The sequence below is a fragment of the Microchirus variegatus genome (genome assembly GCF_963457635.1).
Source record: "Microchirus variegatus genome assembly, chromosome: 22".
Taxonomy (NCBI): domain Eukaryota; kingdom Metazoa; phylum Chordata; class Actinopteri; order Pleuronectiformes; family Soleidae; genus Microchirus; species Microchirus variegatus.
This window is the reverse complement of record NC_139823.1, coordinates 4,658,673-4,676,325: the sequence shown is the minus strand read 5'-3', so window position 1 is coordinate 4,676,325 and position 17,653 is coordinate 4,658,673. Positions and strand designations below refer to the sequence as shown.

General features: G+C 41.4%; 2 protein-coding genes across 2 annotated transcripts in view; one reads left to right on the top strand and one right to left on the bottom strand.

The window, feature by feature from the left end:
* The first annotated feature begins 148 nt into the window (after positions 1-148).
* dnajc3a (DnaJ (Hsp40) homolog, subfamily C, member 3a) lies at positions 149-14,151 on the top strand. The gene is made up of 13 exons (XM_083908647.1): positions 149-189; positions 287-440; positions 2,794-2,904; positions 2,995-3,119; positions 3,653-3,727; positions 4,187-4,339; positions 4,439-4,620; positions 5,248-5,367; positions 6,127-6,232; positions 6,338-6,458; positions 12,018-12,150; positions 12,561-12,709; positions 13,717-14,151. Exons 2-13 carry the CDS (start codon positions 359-361, stop codon positions 13,872-13,874), a joined length of 1,515 nt encoding a protein of 504 aa, XP_083764773.1. The 5' UTR covers positions 149-189; positions 287-358; the 3' UTR covers positions 13,875-14,151.
* A 1,392-nt stretch (positions 14,152-15,543) lies between these two features.
* The window catches only part of uggt2 (UDP-glucose glycoprotein glucosyltransferase 2), a gene marked incomplete at its 5' end in the record, with an annotated part of 33,841 nt that continues 31,731 nt past the window's right edge, over positions 15,544-17,653 (bottom strand). The window contains 4 exons of the mRNA XM_083908818.1: positions 15,544-15,614; positions 15,696-15,861; positions 16,333-16,449; positions 16,531-16,645. Of these exons, the coding sequence (XP_083764944.1) occupies positions 15,604-15,614; positions 15,696-15,861; positions 16,333-16,449; positions 16,531-16,645 (409 nt within the window). The 3' untranslated portion in view covers positions 15,544-15,603. The remainder of the gene's footprint in view (positions 15,615-15,695; positions 15,862-16,332; positions 16,450-16,530; positions 16,646-17,653) is intronic.

The following is a 17,653-nucleotide window of genomic DNA, read 5'->3' as shown; positions in this document are numbered from 1 at the left end:
ACACACACACACACACACACACACACACACACACACACACACACACACACACACACACACACACACACACACTCTTTAATGCTGCCGTGGCTCCTCTCCGTTGAACCATCCGAGGTGGGCGGGGCTGTCCGGACCATCCAGCCAATCACAGTCACCCACGATCGGCCGGCTGCGTGTGTCTGCTCCTCTGTAAGTGGGAAAAGAGTCGCAAATGCTGACAGACGCACAGACACTCATGTAACAGCGCTGTGTGGAAGAGTAAAGCGAACTTCTTCTTTTTTTAAAGCTAAAGTAACATCGGCCGTAAAGTTAGTGGGACGCCAGGACAAGCGGACGACCGTCAGATCCACAGTTAACCATGGTTTCCATGGACCATGTCGCCCACAGAGTCCTGACATACATCCCATATGTACTTGTCTTGATCGACATGAGATATGAAGGTAAGAAGACGGTTGACTGTGAACGATACCGACTAACGCTGTCAATACTTTGACTTGAGCTAGTCTGCTTTGTAACGTTTTAGTCGCTGCTGTCAATAGTAGCATTGTAGCTAGCTAGCCCGCGAGGTGAGCTGTCATGTGTGTTTTAAACTTTCTGTTTGCCCACGATAGTTTACTTTGGGCTAAGCTAACCTGATATTAACTTACAGCATCCTGTTTTTGACAAGTCAGAGTGGTCGTTCTTGAGTGAACTTAACGTTAAGTTTATTTATTTACACATTGTCGTTCACGGACGTGAATGCTAGTGATGTGCGGTATACCGTTCAGGCTGGTACCAACGATACCGATATGACACCGATATTTGTGTTTGAAAATCAGCGATATTTTGAATTACAGCTTCATAATGAATGCAAGACCTCACTACTCTTTATTATTCTTTAAGTATAAATAGAATTATCAACAACAAAATTAAATGACAGCATGTTAAATGACATGTCTTAAAATGCTTTTTAACACAAACATTCTACAGTAACTTGTTTTTTTTTCAGTGGCATGTTAACTTGTCTTTGATGGAAATGTCAACCTTTCCTCCTATTTTCTGACCTTCACCTGTCTTTTTGTTTAGGAATAACAGCATATTTCATAACCATATTTATTAAGGTACATTTTAATAAAAAAGGGATTCTGTAGATTTAAGAATGTGGGGAACTCCCTTTGTTTGAACGTCAACACACAAATGGAAGTTTAAGCCGTGTTTCCATCATGGTACGGTTTGGTACAGTATGGTTTGGCGTGGTGTGTGCGATGTGCCCGATGGCCCGTTTCCGCAAGATACGCAGCGTGAAATTTGTGGTTGTTTGTCTCAACAAAACGTCAAACTTTGTATGAGAATAAACTGCGGAAGTTGAAGAAATGCCAGTTGCAAGTGTGAGTGACACTTTTCTGTTGTCCAATCAGCTCACTGTCGTGAGTCTAGCTCCACCCCTACTGTACCGCACCAGTACTCTGGTACCCCCAAGGGAAGAGTATCCCGAAAAATTGGAACGGTTGGGGACGGTTTTATTGGTATTATTCCTAATGGAAATGCAAAAAAAACATGTACATGTTTGTAGACGGATGTAAATCACTTTTCCAAAATTCAGCACCAAAAGACTGAGGGTGACGTCCGTCTTGCCCGAGCAGCACTCTCCTCCTCCTCTTCAGATCACCTCATCAAAAGTCATAATATTCAGTGTTCTGACTGATTCTGAAAACTCCACACATGGCTGCGTTTGCGTTTAGCCATCATTCACGTTGTCAACTAGACTGAGCTGAGCTCTGCAGCTGCCTGCTTACTGTCGTAGTTTGCATATGACAGGCGCAAGAAGAAGAAGAAGATCCTACCGACTAGGTATCATAGACTAGACTAGATCCCATTAGACTTTCCACTGTGTTCCTCTGAATGATAAAGTACACATTTACCCCAAATAGACTAAAATATTGATATTTTAATATGAGAATCAGTCCTAGAACCTAAATGTCTGGGATCAGTATCAATATTTCAGTATGGATACACACACCACTAGTGAATGCATCACAGAGGTTTGTTCATTTGTCAAGACACTGTGTTCCAGTAACATTCCTTTCAAGTTGTTAAAATGCTTTTCAAACAGGAAATACATGAATGCAATGGATCTTAACAAAATGACAACATATAAGAGATAACATTAGAAAACATACCAAATAATTATCAGAGGTCGACTGATACAGTTTTCTCTTAGGTCAGTGTGAAGCTCAATAAATAAGGGCAAAGGACATCCACTGTGTGGTGCCGACTTTGTCTTTTCCATGCTGTTTTTAGAGTACTTAGTAAGTTAACTGCTGTTTTTCGAGCACTAAACTTAAATTAATAATTGATTAGACAGTATTAGATAATCAACCGATACTGAATTGAAAAAAACAAAACAGATTAAAAGATAATACTGTGAGCTTCACCGCTCATGGAAGGAGAGTCAGCGTTTCTGGTGGTAAATTGTCCTTTTTTTTTCCAACCGGGCACAGGCAGCAAAACGTGGCTCACGGTAAAATGAAACCAAAACAAAAAGAATAGCCGTCGCTCTGACGTCTGAGGTTTGTACTTTCTCGCTGCCCGTCTCCGCTCCGGTCCTGTCCCTGGACCCAGCCTACTGCAGGAGACCAGAACCAGGTTACAAACGTGCTTATATAGCCGATTGATTGCCACTCCTCCCTCTCCTCCAGCAGTAGTCGCCTTAACCACACCCCACTGCCACACATACCGTTCAGTATTTCTTGTTTTTATGTATACGTTTTGTTACTCTGTGGTCACATGCTCAGTAATATGTGTGTCTTCCAGGGGTGAAATGTGGTCGGGATGGGAGCGTAGACAATCACATGGAGATGGGGAAGAAACTGCTCGCTGCTGGCCAGCTAGCAGATGCCCTCTCTCATTTCCATGCTGCTGTGGGTAAGTGTAAGAACACACCTGCAGTTTTTCATGCGGAAATATGGCGCCAATTTAAACGCTTGTACTCGCGTTCTCGTGCTCTTTTGTCAGACGGAGATCCAACGAACTACATGGCCTACTACAGGAGAGCCACAGTGTTTCTAGCAATGGGGAAGTCGAAGTCTGCGTTGCCGGACTTGAGCAGAGTCATTGAGCTCAAGCCAGACTTCACATCGGTAAGTTTTCACCCAACATTGTCGTTGCTGCACCCTCACCAACAAATCCACTGTAGGTGCTGACACAAATACATGGGTATGACCTGCAAACATTAAATATCATGTGGCATGTGACCAGAACGCCAGCAAGAGCTGAAATGTCTGCCCTGTAGGTTGTGAATGCATCATTACAAATGTGACATGGCTTAGATGTTTTGTAGAAAATTTACTTATATTAGTATCAGTGGACACATATCACAGTTTGTGATATCTGCATAGAGCCATCCCTAGTGAGAAACACATCACCAATAATAGGAATTAGACATTACATACAGTATGAACTTCAATCAGCCACTGTTCATTGCAAGTGTCTGTCTTGTTTTTAAAAACATTAATATTTAACAATCATTTAAACTCATGGTGTGATAATGTCATCTGTACACCTTTTGGCTGGACTGTTTGGCACAAGTATGTGGAGAAACCAGTTAGCGGAGTGAATACGTCTTTATTTTCACTCTTGTGATGAACAAGTTCTCTCTCTCTTTCTTGAACAGGCGCGACTTCAGAGAGGAAATCTCCTTCTGAAGCAGGGAAGACTTGACGAAGCAGAAAGTGACTTCAAGAAGGTGGTAAGTAAAGCTTTGTAATATCCCGTTTGAATGTAGAAGTCAGATTAACACAGAGTTCACCTGGGGCGGTATTCCATGAAGCAGGATTAAGGGAGAGTCTTGTTTATTTCAATATGACTGATGGCCGATTTAAGTGGGAGTTCCGTCGTCGTGGCTTAAATGAATCACTGGTGCTGTTGAACAAGTCGAGCTTTTATTAGCTTTGTTTCAAAGAATGTGGAAAGACTCATTCATTGTCTACCGCTTTATCCATGATTATAATATCATGGGTGTCAGCGTGACGGCAGCGCATCCACTCTGCAAAGTTTACACTGGATTCTTTTTAGAAATACAAGAGCTCATATTGGAACCCACTGATAAGGACATTCTGCTTTGGTTAGAACTACATTTCTCATTATAGACTGCTTTAATTACAATTATTAAGTAATTGATGTAACGTCCTGCCTCGCTATCTTCCAGATGAAGTCCAGCACCAGTGACAAAGAACAGAAAGAAGCCCAGAGCCAGCTGACAAAGTCGGATGAAATTCAGCGTCTGGTGGCTCAGGCTCACAGCAGCTTCAGCAGCAAAGATTACGTGACGGCCGCTTCCCAGCTTCACGATGTCATTGAGGTAAGAGAATGACCTCATCAAGATTGACAAATTCACCTGCACTCTCATGTGTAGTCACCAGTCCTGCAGTTTGTAAGAGTTCTTGTCCACCTGTGACAGACATGCGTCTGGGACGTGACTGCTCGTGAGATGCGAGCTGAATGTTTTATCCAGTTGGGAGAGATGGGCAAGGCAATCAGTGACCTTAAAGCTGCGTCCAAGTTAAAGAACGACAATACCCAGGCTTTCTACAAACTCAGCACCATCTACTATAACCTTGGAGACCATGAGATGTCCCTCAAGTAAGAACTCCCTTTTTTTCTTTTTCTATACGAGTATCAGCATTAACCAGTGTAAAACAGTGTTTCACCTTTAAATGATAGATTTCAGGGAATAGTGCAAATGTATATTAACAGCGTGAAGAAGTGATGTGAATGATTACTAATTTATGAGTGAATTTCTTCTACAATGTAGAAGTAAAGTCCATTTTATTGCATTTATACTGTATATGAGGAAACTGCGATTGTTTCAAGTATATTTTGATTTTGCAGAGTCGTTCTCCAACCAGTCTATAAATATCCTCCGTTGTGTTTTCATATTTGCAGCGCCATGGCCTCTCAGGGCCACCGTATTTATTTGTTTTATGGAGCAAATAAACCAGAAAAAATCATAATTAAGAAGCTGATCAGAAAGCTTGTGTTAATAATTGAAAAAACACACAAACTTCTGTGACGTATATTTGTTTAAATGCAGTGTAGCTAAAACAATGACCTCAAACTTGAACAGTTTGAGTTAGTTTTGCTGCTGGGCTGTTGTGTGTACTTGTTATTTTACTTCCGTCCCGTGCACATCGGCAATAATACATGTGCAGTACAACAGAAATGTGTCTGCTGTAACCTCTGTGACCTTCCTCCTCCTCTGATCTGCAGTGAGGTGCGTGAGTGCCTGAAGCTGGATCCTGATCACAAGCAGTGTTACAGCCACTACAAGCAGGTCAAGAAGCTCAACAAACAGATCCAGTCTGCAGAGGCACTCATCCAAGAGCAGAGGTGTGTGTCTGTGTGTCTGTCTGTATTCATGCATTTGCACTACTGGCTCTAGCACAACTGCTTCCTTATTGTAAGTCAACCCAGCTTTTTGATCTCAAAACAGATGTAAACCCATATTTATGTGAATGGAAATCACGTTGCAGTTGACGTATTCAAGATGTCACGTTCATATTATGATGATAACCAACAGAATAACAGAGTGGTGTGATTATACATGGGTTGAAAATGCATAATTTGTAATAATTGCCCAATGCCAATTATTAAAAAAAAAAAAAGAAGACATTATCGTCCCAAATAATCCTCTTACCATTACTGCACAGATAACTACTTGAGCTGGGTCAAATCAGTGTTTATCTTTTAATATAGTTTTATAATATGGTCTCTTATGTATATTATATAATAAAATTAATATAAAATAACAAATTATTTTTCCCGTAAGCCCGTAGAGCAAACTCACGGCCCCCAAATCAGTGTTTTTTTTTATTAATAGATTGATTTTGCGTCATACATTGATATTGTGAACAATTGTTCCATATCAAAGCAAACACTTTTATTTTGAAATTACGTGAAGTATCGGCAATGTTATTTATATTATCTTTTTGAACTTCTATTGTGTCTTTAGCTTTTTTCATGTGTGAAAGTAAGTGTACAAAAAAAGTGAAAGGTAATACATAGTTACCTGTGTATATAATGATCCATGTTACAGTGTGTTGTTTAGCCAGTGTTGGTTAAAACATGGACTTGCTTCTTGCTCTTCAGGTATGAAGAAGCAGTGAGCAAATATGAGACGGTGATGAAGACTGAGCCCAACGTGCAGCCTTTCTCTCAGCGCTCCAAGGAGCGCATCTGCCATGCGCTGTCAAGGGTAAGCCCCGTTTACTGCTGCCCGAAGGTTCATTAGCTCACCCCTGTGCTTTTGTTACGCAGTATTTTGTATCAGATAACAGCCTTTCCTTTGTGCTATGACCAGGGCCAGCAGTCGAGCAGAGCTGTCTCGGTGTGTAGCGAAGTCCTCGAGTCAGACCCAGAGAACGCTAACGTGCTGAAGGACAGAGCCGATGCCTACATCCAAGAGGAGCAGTATGAAGAAGGTACGCCCGTCACATGAAGCTCTATCTATTTATCAATTTGGTCAAAGTCGGTCAGATCAGGATGTCCGCAGGGTCTTAAAAAGTTTTGGAAAATTAAGGCCCTTAAAAAGTCTTAATCGTGGTTTCATGAGGTATTAAAATTTGTCCATAGAGTTTGACTGCAAAAAAGTTTGCATGAAAGTATTTATTTTCCTCCCCGTGTTTGTTAAAAACAACAATGCGCAGACATGCTCGCCCTGCAAGATCGGCTTGTAGCCGCGCACGTACGCGTGACGTTACGCATCTTGCGACAGTGAACACGCTCCTCCTGTCGCAAAATAATATCCGAAATCGCACGAAATAAACTCCTTAATTCAGGGATCTCAAACCAGGAGTCCGCAAACTTGCATTTTCCCATGTCTGATGCAATTTTGCGGACTCCTGGTTTGAGATCCCGGAATTTCAGCGGCTAAAGAACAACCAGGAAGCATTTTTTATTGGTTGTGCCCTATAGATTTAATTGCAAACTAAAACTTGTGTGTTGCTGATTATAGCTGAAAGTGGCGATAAGGTCTTAAAATATTCTTGAAAAAGTCTTAAAAAGCTATTGAAATTAACTTCCAAGATTCCTGCATATACCCTGCAGTTGAATGTCCTCACTTCCCAAAACCTTTAAGCCCTGAACTGTCACAGACTGTTAATATGTCAACTGCTAAGTGAGCATTTGGAACTTCTGTCATTTACTTTTCATTGACTTGAGCGAGGGGTGATTTAAATATAATTTGCTCTTTCGGGACAAAATGTAGGGCTGAACAATTAATCGAAATTAAATGGAAATCACAATACAGCCTACTGCAATTTTCAAATCGCAGGAGGCGCAGTATTTGTTAAAGCCAAAATGTGTGTCAATATATCATTTTAGTTTCATTATTGTCTTTTTCTATACACATCTTACTCTACAGACTGAAGAGAACATCTTTTTTCCTACAGATCTGCACAGATGTCAGACAGTAATCCTTTTAAATATGTTTTTGAATGAAAATTATTAAAAAACACCATTCCCTAGGATATCGCGATTCCTATCCAATTAGATATTCAAAATCATTCAGCCTTAACAAGATGTAATAATTATTCATAAATGACAATAAATGGTTCATTAATAAACTTTAAAGCATCTATTTTTATTCTTCTGATATGATCAAAGCATTTGTAAGGCCATAATTGTCACTACTTCGATTGCTAAGAGGCTGCAGATTATAAACAGTGGCATAACTCATTCAGCAAAGTCCAATTTAATGCAGTGTTTGAATTAAGTTAGCGAATATGTGCTCTGTAAGCACTTGTGTTTGTCTGGATTATATTGAGACAAACAAACTGTTGCCACTGAGTGAATGTGGTAATAATTACCTCAGCTACTCTAGAGAGCCTCAAATACTTCCTGTCATGGCACGAGTTAAACACAAGGGGTCCCCGTAACTCCACACAGAATACACACCGTGTAATTAAAGTAGAAGTATCATCGGCACAGCAGCATCTTACCATCTGCTGATTTTAAAATTCCGTCTCATTTATCATCAAATGTTCACAATGAATTTAAATATGCTATTTAAAAAGTAAGTAAGTGTAGATGCATAAAACAAGTTTGGTTAAGTCTCATAACGATAATGCATAAAGCGTGAAGAAGGCGAACATCATCATCATCAGTGTGTCAGAAGTTAGTGTAGCCTGTAAGATGCAGAGCTGCCCTGTCGTCGTAGAGATTATGCTGAATTTGCAGCACTTATTATCCCCTGAAACCAGTGTTGGCGGACGCAGAATTAGCATGAAATGACATGTTTCCTGTATCTGTTGCTAAATCACACAAAGTCTCAGGATGGCAGACAGTGAAACCCTCAGGAATAGTCACAGTCACCTGATGGTCTGCTACCACTGTTCAAAGAAACCAAGGGATGTTTTTTATCAGTTTATAGTTTACATCCATCTGCCAAATAAGTCTGAAACTGTGTCTGTGTATAGACTGTCAATGTCAAATACAAACCCTGGTATAGACAATATTTTCCCCTCAGCTGCTCGGTATTTAAAGGAGACATAATATGCAAAATTTTTATCCACTTTGTTCCTAAAAAACTTGAGAGTGCAGGCGAGGGCAATAGTATCCTGGATAGCAGAAGTCCGCGAAGTGTTCTATTTTTAGCACAGTGCAGCACAGAGTTCTACACAAACTTCCAGCCTCAGAGGATTTACGTGTCCAGTGGATACATTTTTTATATGACGGCAATGTGCCGGCTAGAATCGGCAAATGATGGCTTTTCCAAATGCTAACTGATGTTAGCCTCAGTGACGCTGACGTAGTTTCCTGTGTCTCATTTGCATTTAAAGAGACAGGCACTCAAAACAGAGAGTTCTGAACAGGGCTGTTTTTGGCAGGGTGCTGTGGTGCAAAAGCATGTCTGTGCAAAGCATGTCACAGACATGTTCATTAGGACACCAGGGAACTAGTTTAATTTTAATAGAAAGTAGTATTATACCCTAATAGAAATAGGGTATAATATGTCTACTAACAATAGAGGACTAATATGTATATATGCTGAAATACTAAGTGAAGCAGATGAGTGAGGGGAAAATGTGCAATTTAAGGGAAGTCAGTCAAGGATTGGTCTCATTATTGTCATTGAAACCTGAAAACCCAGGGCTCGATTATTATACCACCATCTCATTCTAATCAGTTTTCTTTCTTCCACATCAGACTTCAACACTCCGATTGATTTGCACTGCGGAGACATAAATAAAACGTTAAGTAATAATTCATAACCTGCCAGGCTGATGCATTCTCGAGTGGAGAACTTGCACGTCATTCAAATTATAGACTGCAGATAACATGCCTGATACTTTGAGGTGGCCACATTGCACATAATCACCAGAGCGGAAAGGCAGTTATAAAGTACTGTGCTGTGAAGGGGAAATCTGAGGAAGAAATGAAAGCAAACAAAAGCTGCTGGTTCTGTCTTGATCGTAATGTTTTCAGAATTGGAACTAAAACTTTAGAGTAAAAGGGGTAATGGCTGATTTACTACATTTGACGTTTAATTACATGGTGCATCTTTAAGAAATGTAGGTATATTTTGGGGAATGATTATGTGTATGTGCCTCAACTAATTGCAGTGACTATCACAGATGGATACAGAGAAAAATACTTCCACAGAAATGTCCAAAATGTGTTGCAGCAGCTCCATTTGCAACGTCAGACAAAGCACAATGGGATAAAAATAGCTGAAATACAATTAATCTTATAACGCAGTTAGACACACTCCAGCTGGCCACATGATGCAATTAACCACACCTTGATTTCAGTTTCTCTGATGAAGTTTTTAGGATGGATTGATGATGCACAGGCTGGAAGTGGTTCGCTGCTGACCTGTGCAGATCAGTCCGTGTACTGCTGGGTTGCATGCAACACCAAAATAGCAAACCGGCACATGCATGTTAGAAGTACGATTTTAGTCGGACTAAGACAATAATTCAGTTTTCTTAATGTCATGTAAACACGCAAGTCCAACTAAAATCGAGCTAGTCTTAGTCAGACTAACATACCTGGGTAATGCGATTCATAGTTCGATTACTCCTGCATGCATGCGCTTAGTCAGACTGGAGTCGGCGTACTGCAAATGCACCAAAATGAAGTAGGAGATGACGTATAAACTGCAACAGCAACACATGCTCCATCTAATTTGTGTCACGATTAACACACGTACAGCAGGTATGAAGCATACAGAACCACAGCACGATCCATCTCACCGCTCACCGTTTGTGTTTCTGTGACGTAAAAGTTCGACAGGAAACCGATTCAATATGCACAAGCTTATAGAGAGACACAGCGCCACCTACGGAGCCAGACGCACACAGCCTTGAGCCTTGTTTGTGCTCGAGCGTGACGCTCGGCTCTGTAGACGGCACAAGGATGCACGGAGGCATAAAACCAAAATATTCAGTGAATACGCAGGAAGTCAACGTGTGTTGCCGGATATAAATGTCCGCTGCCGAGCAACAGGAGTAAACAACAACTCTCCGCGTAAACGTTGGTCTGATGACTGTGACTGTGTTTCACGTATTGGGACAGCCATCCCAGCTCCACCAGAATCACCAGGAGGGCTTTTCCCCCCTGGGTCACCACTGTTTCCACGGGCTCATCTTTTGCCCTTCGCAAAGCGATCCCCCTTTTTCACGTCCTATACGGCAAAAACCATCCGACTTTTTGTAACGTGGTAACAAATCTCCTTCCATGAATTTAAAGCCATTTGATTGTCTTGGTGCTGAAGAGTTGGCGCGCGCCGCAGCTGACAAAGTTATAAAAAGTCAGAGGTGCACGCCCTATGGTCGCGACACCTTTTGGAGCTCACGCACCCGGTCACGACACAGGATATGACGTCGGCAACCATGAGCCTAGCTTTTATCAGACTACGGCGTTAGCTCGATTAAACATGCAGACTGACCAAGTAAAGAATGATAGCACTCTGTCGTCTGATGAGATTCATTTTGAAAGTAAGTTTATAGCTGTATAAAAAAAGAAAGAAAATTGCACCATTTAAGGAAGGTGAGAAATTACAAGCTGAGCTCGGAGAAGTGCCTTATGTAAAGTTTCAGAACAGAGAAGGAAATGAGTGGCAATCAAAAAAGATTAGTCCGTTTAAAGCTCCATGTCTGTGGTCATTGAGTTCATATGCGATTCATCATATCCCCATCTATGACTCTCTGTAACTCTCTTTTAATTCTATAATCATGTTTTACGTAAAAAGAGAGAAGCAAAACCATTATTGTCTAACGCATCCAATTAAAACCATCAATTTACAGCAGCAGCCCTGCAGGCAGGTCAGCCTCAGACTAATGACATCCTTCACCAAAAAACCCCATCAGCTCTCCAACCACAGGAGATCCTGGCTGAGCAAGAACACATCAGCAGGTGTAGAAACCAGACCTCATGTGGGCTCTTAAACTGTCATAACTCATGGGTGTTTCACTCACTTCAGTACACCTTACAGGGTAAACAAGTCTCACAGCAGCCAATACACACACACACACACACACACACACACACTCACGCAGCCTGGAGCTGCTGCTGCAACATGATCTGGACCTTGTGAGACTTTCTGAATGAATAAAGTGGTTTACTTTTGTTACGTCAGCGCAAGATCAAGCACTTTGTGATGTTATGTAGGTCATGGTGTTTGTGAGAGTGCGGAAGATGTGAAGAAATGCACATTACTAATGATTCTGGATGAACAATTCTTCTTTTTATTATATTATTTTTAGCCAGCCTGGGCTTTTTGTACTTTTTTTTTTTTTGTCTTTACATAACTTACATAAGAAACAATGAATGTGAATTGTTGGAAGTTTTTTGAAAACGGCAAAGAAAAAGATTGCCTAAGTTTCGCGCCGTTTCCGTCTAAACGTGGCCTTAATCCCTCCACCTCGCAGCATTCATTGCCTTGCTCAAAGACACTTTATGATCCACTTTCCGTTGGCTGTTTTTGTATGAATGAGCAAGATTGATCGATCCTATCCTCCTCCACTTTTATTTTGCAGCCATCAGGGACTACGAGACCGCTGCTAAACACAGCGAGAACGACCGTCAGATAAAAGAAGGCCTGGAGAAAGCGCAGCGGCTACTCAAACAGTCACAGAGGAGGGATTATTACAAGATCCTCGGGGTGAAGAGGTGAGCACTGATCACTGGACAGTTCCAAAACTTTTCTTTTAGGGGATTTTGAGTGGAAGTTGTATGCTTTAAAATGGTTGCCGTTCCAATTTGTGTGTTTTCAGTTGGCATTGAATAGCCATTGTGCCACATAGAGAGCCTTACTGCACTTGAACATTGTAGTTTATCCCTATTGAGCATTCAGTGTTGTAAAGCACGACTGATAATTCAAGATGGCAATCAAATTCAAGGCAGCGGAATTGGCTCGAGCTATAAAAAGTAATGGTTTATTTTATTGGAGCCAGTGTGCTAACCCTGACATGAGTATTATTAGGGCCAGCGGATGTATTGAGGGAAAGGGGGGAAAAATAATCTGTTCTCTTTTATCTTAAGCAAATGTGCTGATCATTCTCTTCCCCCCGCGGTCACAGAAACGCACAGAAAAAGGAGATCATTAAAGCCTACAGGAAACTGGCACAGCGGTGGCACCCGGACAACTTCCAGGATCCGGAGGAAAAGAAAAAGGCAGAGAAGAAGTTTATAGACATCGCTCAAGCTAAAGAGGTTCTCACTGACCCAGGTAAGAAGTATGGTCGTCCGCAGAGGCCAGAGGGGAAGTTGCTACTGTCAGTCTCTCAGTAAATGTCAGGCCTCTGGGGAACTGGAGTCAACAGCTCACTACTCAAGGAGCCTGAGACATGTTTATTACCTGATGCCCAGAAGATGCATTTTACTGGCCATTACATTACATTGCTGCTGTATTGTAGCAAATGCATAGGTTTTTACATTTGAATATTTATGCTTCCTACTAACTAGCTCCTGTGGGCTCCATGTGTTGTTAACAGCTCTAAAATGACTATGGACTGGATGTTGATGGATACTCAAGTTTGTGACATATCAGACATGAAACTGGTATCCTAACGTCATTGAACCATATTTTTAGATGTGCTGTTACTAAAATAACAAATAGTGGGTCTTAATTCACACCCTGTCCCAAAGCAAGTTAAATTTTAGTTTGAAATTAGACAGAAAAAGCCTTCAGTTCCAAATCCATTCATTCAAATGTACAAATGTACAAACGTCTTACAGTTGAAATGTTCACACTAAAATACTCGAAACAGTCAGATGGAGCGCAAACAATCAAAGTTACTCACATGTGATGTGTCCAAGCAGCCAGCAAAGCAAGTAACAAACAAACGTTTGTTTGTCCAAAAACAAGGCTGTAGCTTGACGAACCGCCATATTGTTGAGGCCTAGGGCAGCCAAAAACAATAACGGGGAAGAGAGGCGACCAGAATGTCGTCAAAATTTTTACTTTATCGCAAAATTAAAAATGGTTGCTGGTTCAAAAGAGTAGGAAGTAAGCATGGAGTCAATAAGTGGATCCTCGGGAGCAGCATGCAGGTGTAGCCGATCAGCTGTTCAGGGACGCCCCGCCCACAAACACACCTGATCCCTTAGAGGGAGGGAGCACGGTCGAGAGAGAAAAGTAGGCAAGGTCACACCCTGGACAGATTTCTAGTAATCTAGTGCCAAAATCCTGTCGTTCTCCTTCGTCTCTGACGAGTTACTCTCCATGTTTTCTAGAGATGAGAAACAAGTTTGACCAAGGAGAGGACCCCATGGATCCAGAGAGCCAGCAAGGTCATCATCATCAGCACTTCCACCAAGGAGGTTTCAACGGCTACCAGGGTTTTAATCCATTTGGTTCTGGACCTTTTAACTTTAAATTCAACTTCAACTGAGGAGGACGAGGCGGCTCATCACCCAGCACTACTGAAAGACTCTGTGTTTCTATTTTCCTCCCTATTTGAAAGGGGAGATGACCTGACACGAGGAATGCCAGTGCGTACCATTCAAACGTGGAGCAAAACTGTCACTTAAATTCAATGAAAACGACGCATCTTGAATGTTGTTGAATAAAAAGCATCCAAAGATTGTGCCTGGGGAAGGACTTTTGCTACGCTAACGAATATCGGCGACGCGTGAAGCGACTTTTATCTGTTGATTCTACTTGAGCGTTTAATGTACACTATGCAAGTTTGCATCCATTCATAAGATTCAGTTTGTACACAGGTGCAGCACTATTTTTATACGAATGGAGTTTTTTCTGAAGTGTAAATAAAGAGCTATTTATGTACATTAAAATTAACCGAGGGTCACGATTTGTGATGATTGGACGCGACAAAATGATTCAACAGTTTTGTATGAAACAAATTTATTTTTTATTCCACCACATAATAATAATATAAACAATTAGTCACAGCACAGTGAAAGATGGGTGCTATTGGACCAGACTTCCTGCAGCCATTTTTTTATTTATTAGTCAGAAGAAGAGCGCTAGAGGCTTCATCGAGCAGCAACACCATCATCTTATTCCTGAGACAAAACACCTGACCTTTAGGGAATTTAAATACTGAATTTATTTTTTCTAAAGGTAACACCAGAGAGAAAATCAAATGAAATAAATAAAAATCCTGTATCCTTCACATAAACCATATGTACTGGGCAAATTATGATTTATTTTTTTAGCATGGTCAGCTGAGAAATCATATTTGATATAGTGTCATAGTTGATAAAATACCGATGGTTGATTTATGGTTAACTACTTCAGAGCTTCAGATACAGCTGTAATTGAAAAATGATGTGTGATTACAGTGATCACAGCATTGCCAACACTGATTTGTAAAAAAAACAAAGCAAATCAGGACATCACTTTCCAAACAGGTGGAGAAATAGAAAGACTTGTGACAGTTGCTAAGTGATAATTCTGGGACATGACTAGCTTTCATGTCAAAGTCAAATTAGGAATAAACATAATCAGCTTTCTGAACGAACAGCACGTTAAAATGAGGCGTTAAAATTTGATTTGAGATCTGATTCTCGTTAATCGTGTCTTTCCGTGTTTTAATTGCGTACAAATATCAGTGCAACATATGCCGACTCTTATTTCCTAATACACACACGCTGAAAGGAATGGTTTGCCTGACATTTTTTACTCTTGTCTGTGTTCACTGAAGCCTGACTTTAGTGCTCATAGTGCACCAGGAGTTCACAGCCGACAGAGAGCACACATCACAGGTTTTTTGTTTTTTTTTATAAGACGTATTGACTGCAGAGGCAGTTATGGCATCACGGGAAAACCACTGCAGCATCCTTGTGCAGCTGGGGGACGTTAACACTCCATGGCTATGATCAGTGTTTTCTCACTCGTGGTCCTGAGGAGCCACTGTCCTGCATGTTATAGATGTTTCCCCTGCTCAAACACACCTGATTGTAATGGTCAGCTCGTCACTAAGCTCTGTTGAAGCCTGATAACAAGCCGTTCATTTGATTCAGGTGTGTTGGAGCAGTGAAATATCGGAAACATGCAGGACTGGATTGAGAAACAATGCCTGTCTTCAAGCTTCACAGGTGACCTGTGTGCACAAACGTGTTGGAACTCTTTCCTCTTCGTGATCGTGTTGACAGACACTAAAGTTCATCTGAACAGAGGGGGAGATAATTAGTGCAAAATAGGGTGGTGAGTGGCAATGCTCTACAAATGAATGTCTCCCTTCATTTACCTGGTATGTGCGTGGAAGGAGAGTCTTTCTGTGTTTCTTTAGCTGCGTTTCCCTGCTCCTGGACTCCTCTCAGCAGCCGCTTTATCTCGTTGTCGTACTCGATCCATTCGGGCACGATCCTCGCCGCCGCTGTGAGCTTGGGCTCCTTGGTCTTTGGGTTATTGCACTGCAGCAGAAAAGCACAGACAAAAACATCCGTCACGCCACCAGAGCCACTTTCTCCTGACAAGTCGGATTCGCCATTGGCAGCACTGTCTGTGGCAGCCATTTGAACCTAATTTGATTTCCAATTCTGTTAAAAGGATGTTAGACCATGTCTACTGTCTGAATTACCAAGTGGTGTCCAATACCGCAATGAGACAACGCCTCCTATTTCAGTCGACTGGAGCCTGCCCAGTAATTCTCTAAATTGGTTTAGGAGACTACAGGATTCCTCCTCACTCGTCTCCTCAATGCAAAATGACTCATGGACATGGAAATATGCTCTATTATTCCACAGGTAAAATAATGATATAAACAAATACTAAAAAAAGAACTTCACAATCTAAACAGGAGAAATTGATTTCATGATTAATAATTAAGTCATTCTCAAGTTTCCTTTCCCACATCACGCGGCTCTAATCGCTCCGTGACTCACCAGGTCTATCGTCTTCGCCGTGACTTTGGAGGTGTTGTCGCACCACGTCTCACACCACAGCCACTCCTGAGGAAGAGACTTGATGGCCACCTGGTGGATCATGTTGTTCGGAAGATCCTAGAAAAACAGAATCACAATTATGTGTACATGACTACATGAAGAATAAAGTAATAATTCTGTTATTTCTGACGTGTGTACCTGGTCCAGGTTGGACAGACTGTTAGGATCTTGGCTCAAGGCTTGGTACTGGCCTCGTAATCTGTCGCCGGCTGCGATCTTACGGAACTTCTTCAAATCCACCACATACAGAGCGCTAGGGTTGAGAGAGGAGACATAAACGACGACAGGTGAGACAAAACCGCTCTGTGACAGGGAAAGGCTCGTAGGAGGGATGTAATAAAAACGACTCGTCGTTAAAAACCCCAGACGCGCTCAAATAATTGTACCCAACATGGCACGCTAATATACCCAATCATGTAGACTGTTTATTTTCACTTATCACTTATTAAGTCTGCCAGTGGGAAATTTAATACCTTCTGTTTTCCCTGGGCTCACTGATACGGATTAACTCTCAATGTTCCTGATGTTGCACCACAGCAGCAGCAGCAGCAGCAGCACATTGACAACACTCATAATATCAGCACACTGACAGAATCACTTTGGTTTTTTTGTTTTTTTGCTCCCATTTAACATGAATTTTGGTCAATAATGTAAATAGAAGGCTTATTCCTCTCAAATTGTGTTTACACTGTTACTCCAATAATCCATCCATCTGGCCGGCCAGACATCATATTGCTGACGTTACAAGGCGGTTAATCTTAAAGAAACACCTTTATTAGGCACTTAACCAAAGCTTCATTAACCTTTTAACACCTGAGCCTCAAAATGTCCTCATTTTAACCATAAAAAAAGGGCCAGAAAATGCCCTGTGACTCGGTGCATTTGCCTATATTTCCAGATTTTGCGTGGTAAATTAAAACATTGAACAGTAAAAAACAGGGTTTCTCACTCCTTTGTCCAACTCCTGTCCAAAAACAGGCCAAAAAATGCAAACTTATGTACAGACGTTTTCCCAACACTCTCCTCCCTAGCAACAAAGACGCCGATTCTCCGGATTCCTGCAACAGTGCGAGTGAAATCACCGTAATAACCACATCTTTGACTTTGACTTGCAATTCTCAGCTTTCAGAAACATGACAGAGAATTTGGATAAAGGCACTTTTCAGAGATCAGAGGTCAGTATCTGGTACGACTCATATCTTTTGACAGATCTTACTGGCATAGAGTTGATCAGGTGACTGACTGAGGCCAATAGAATAAT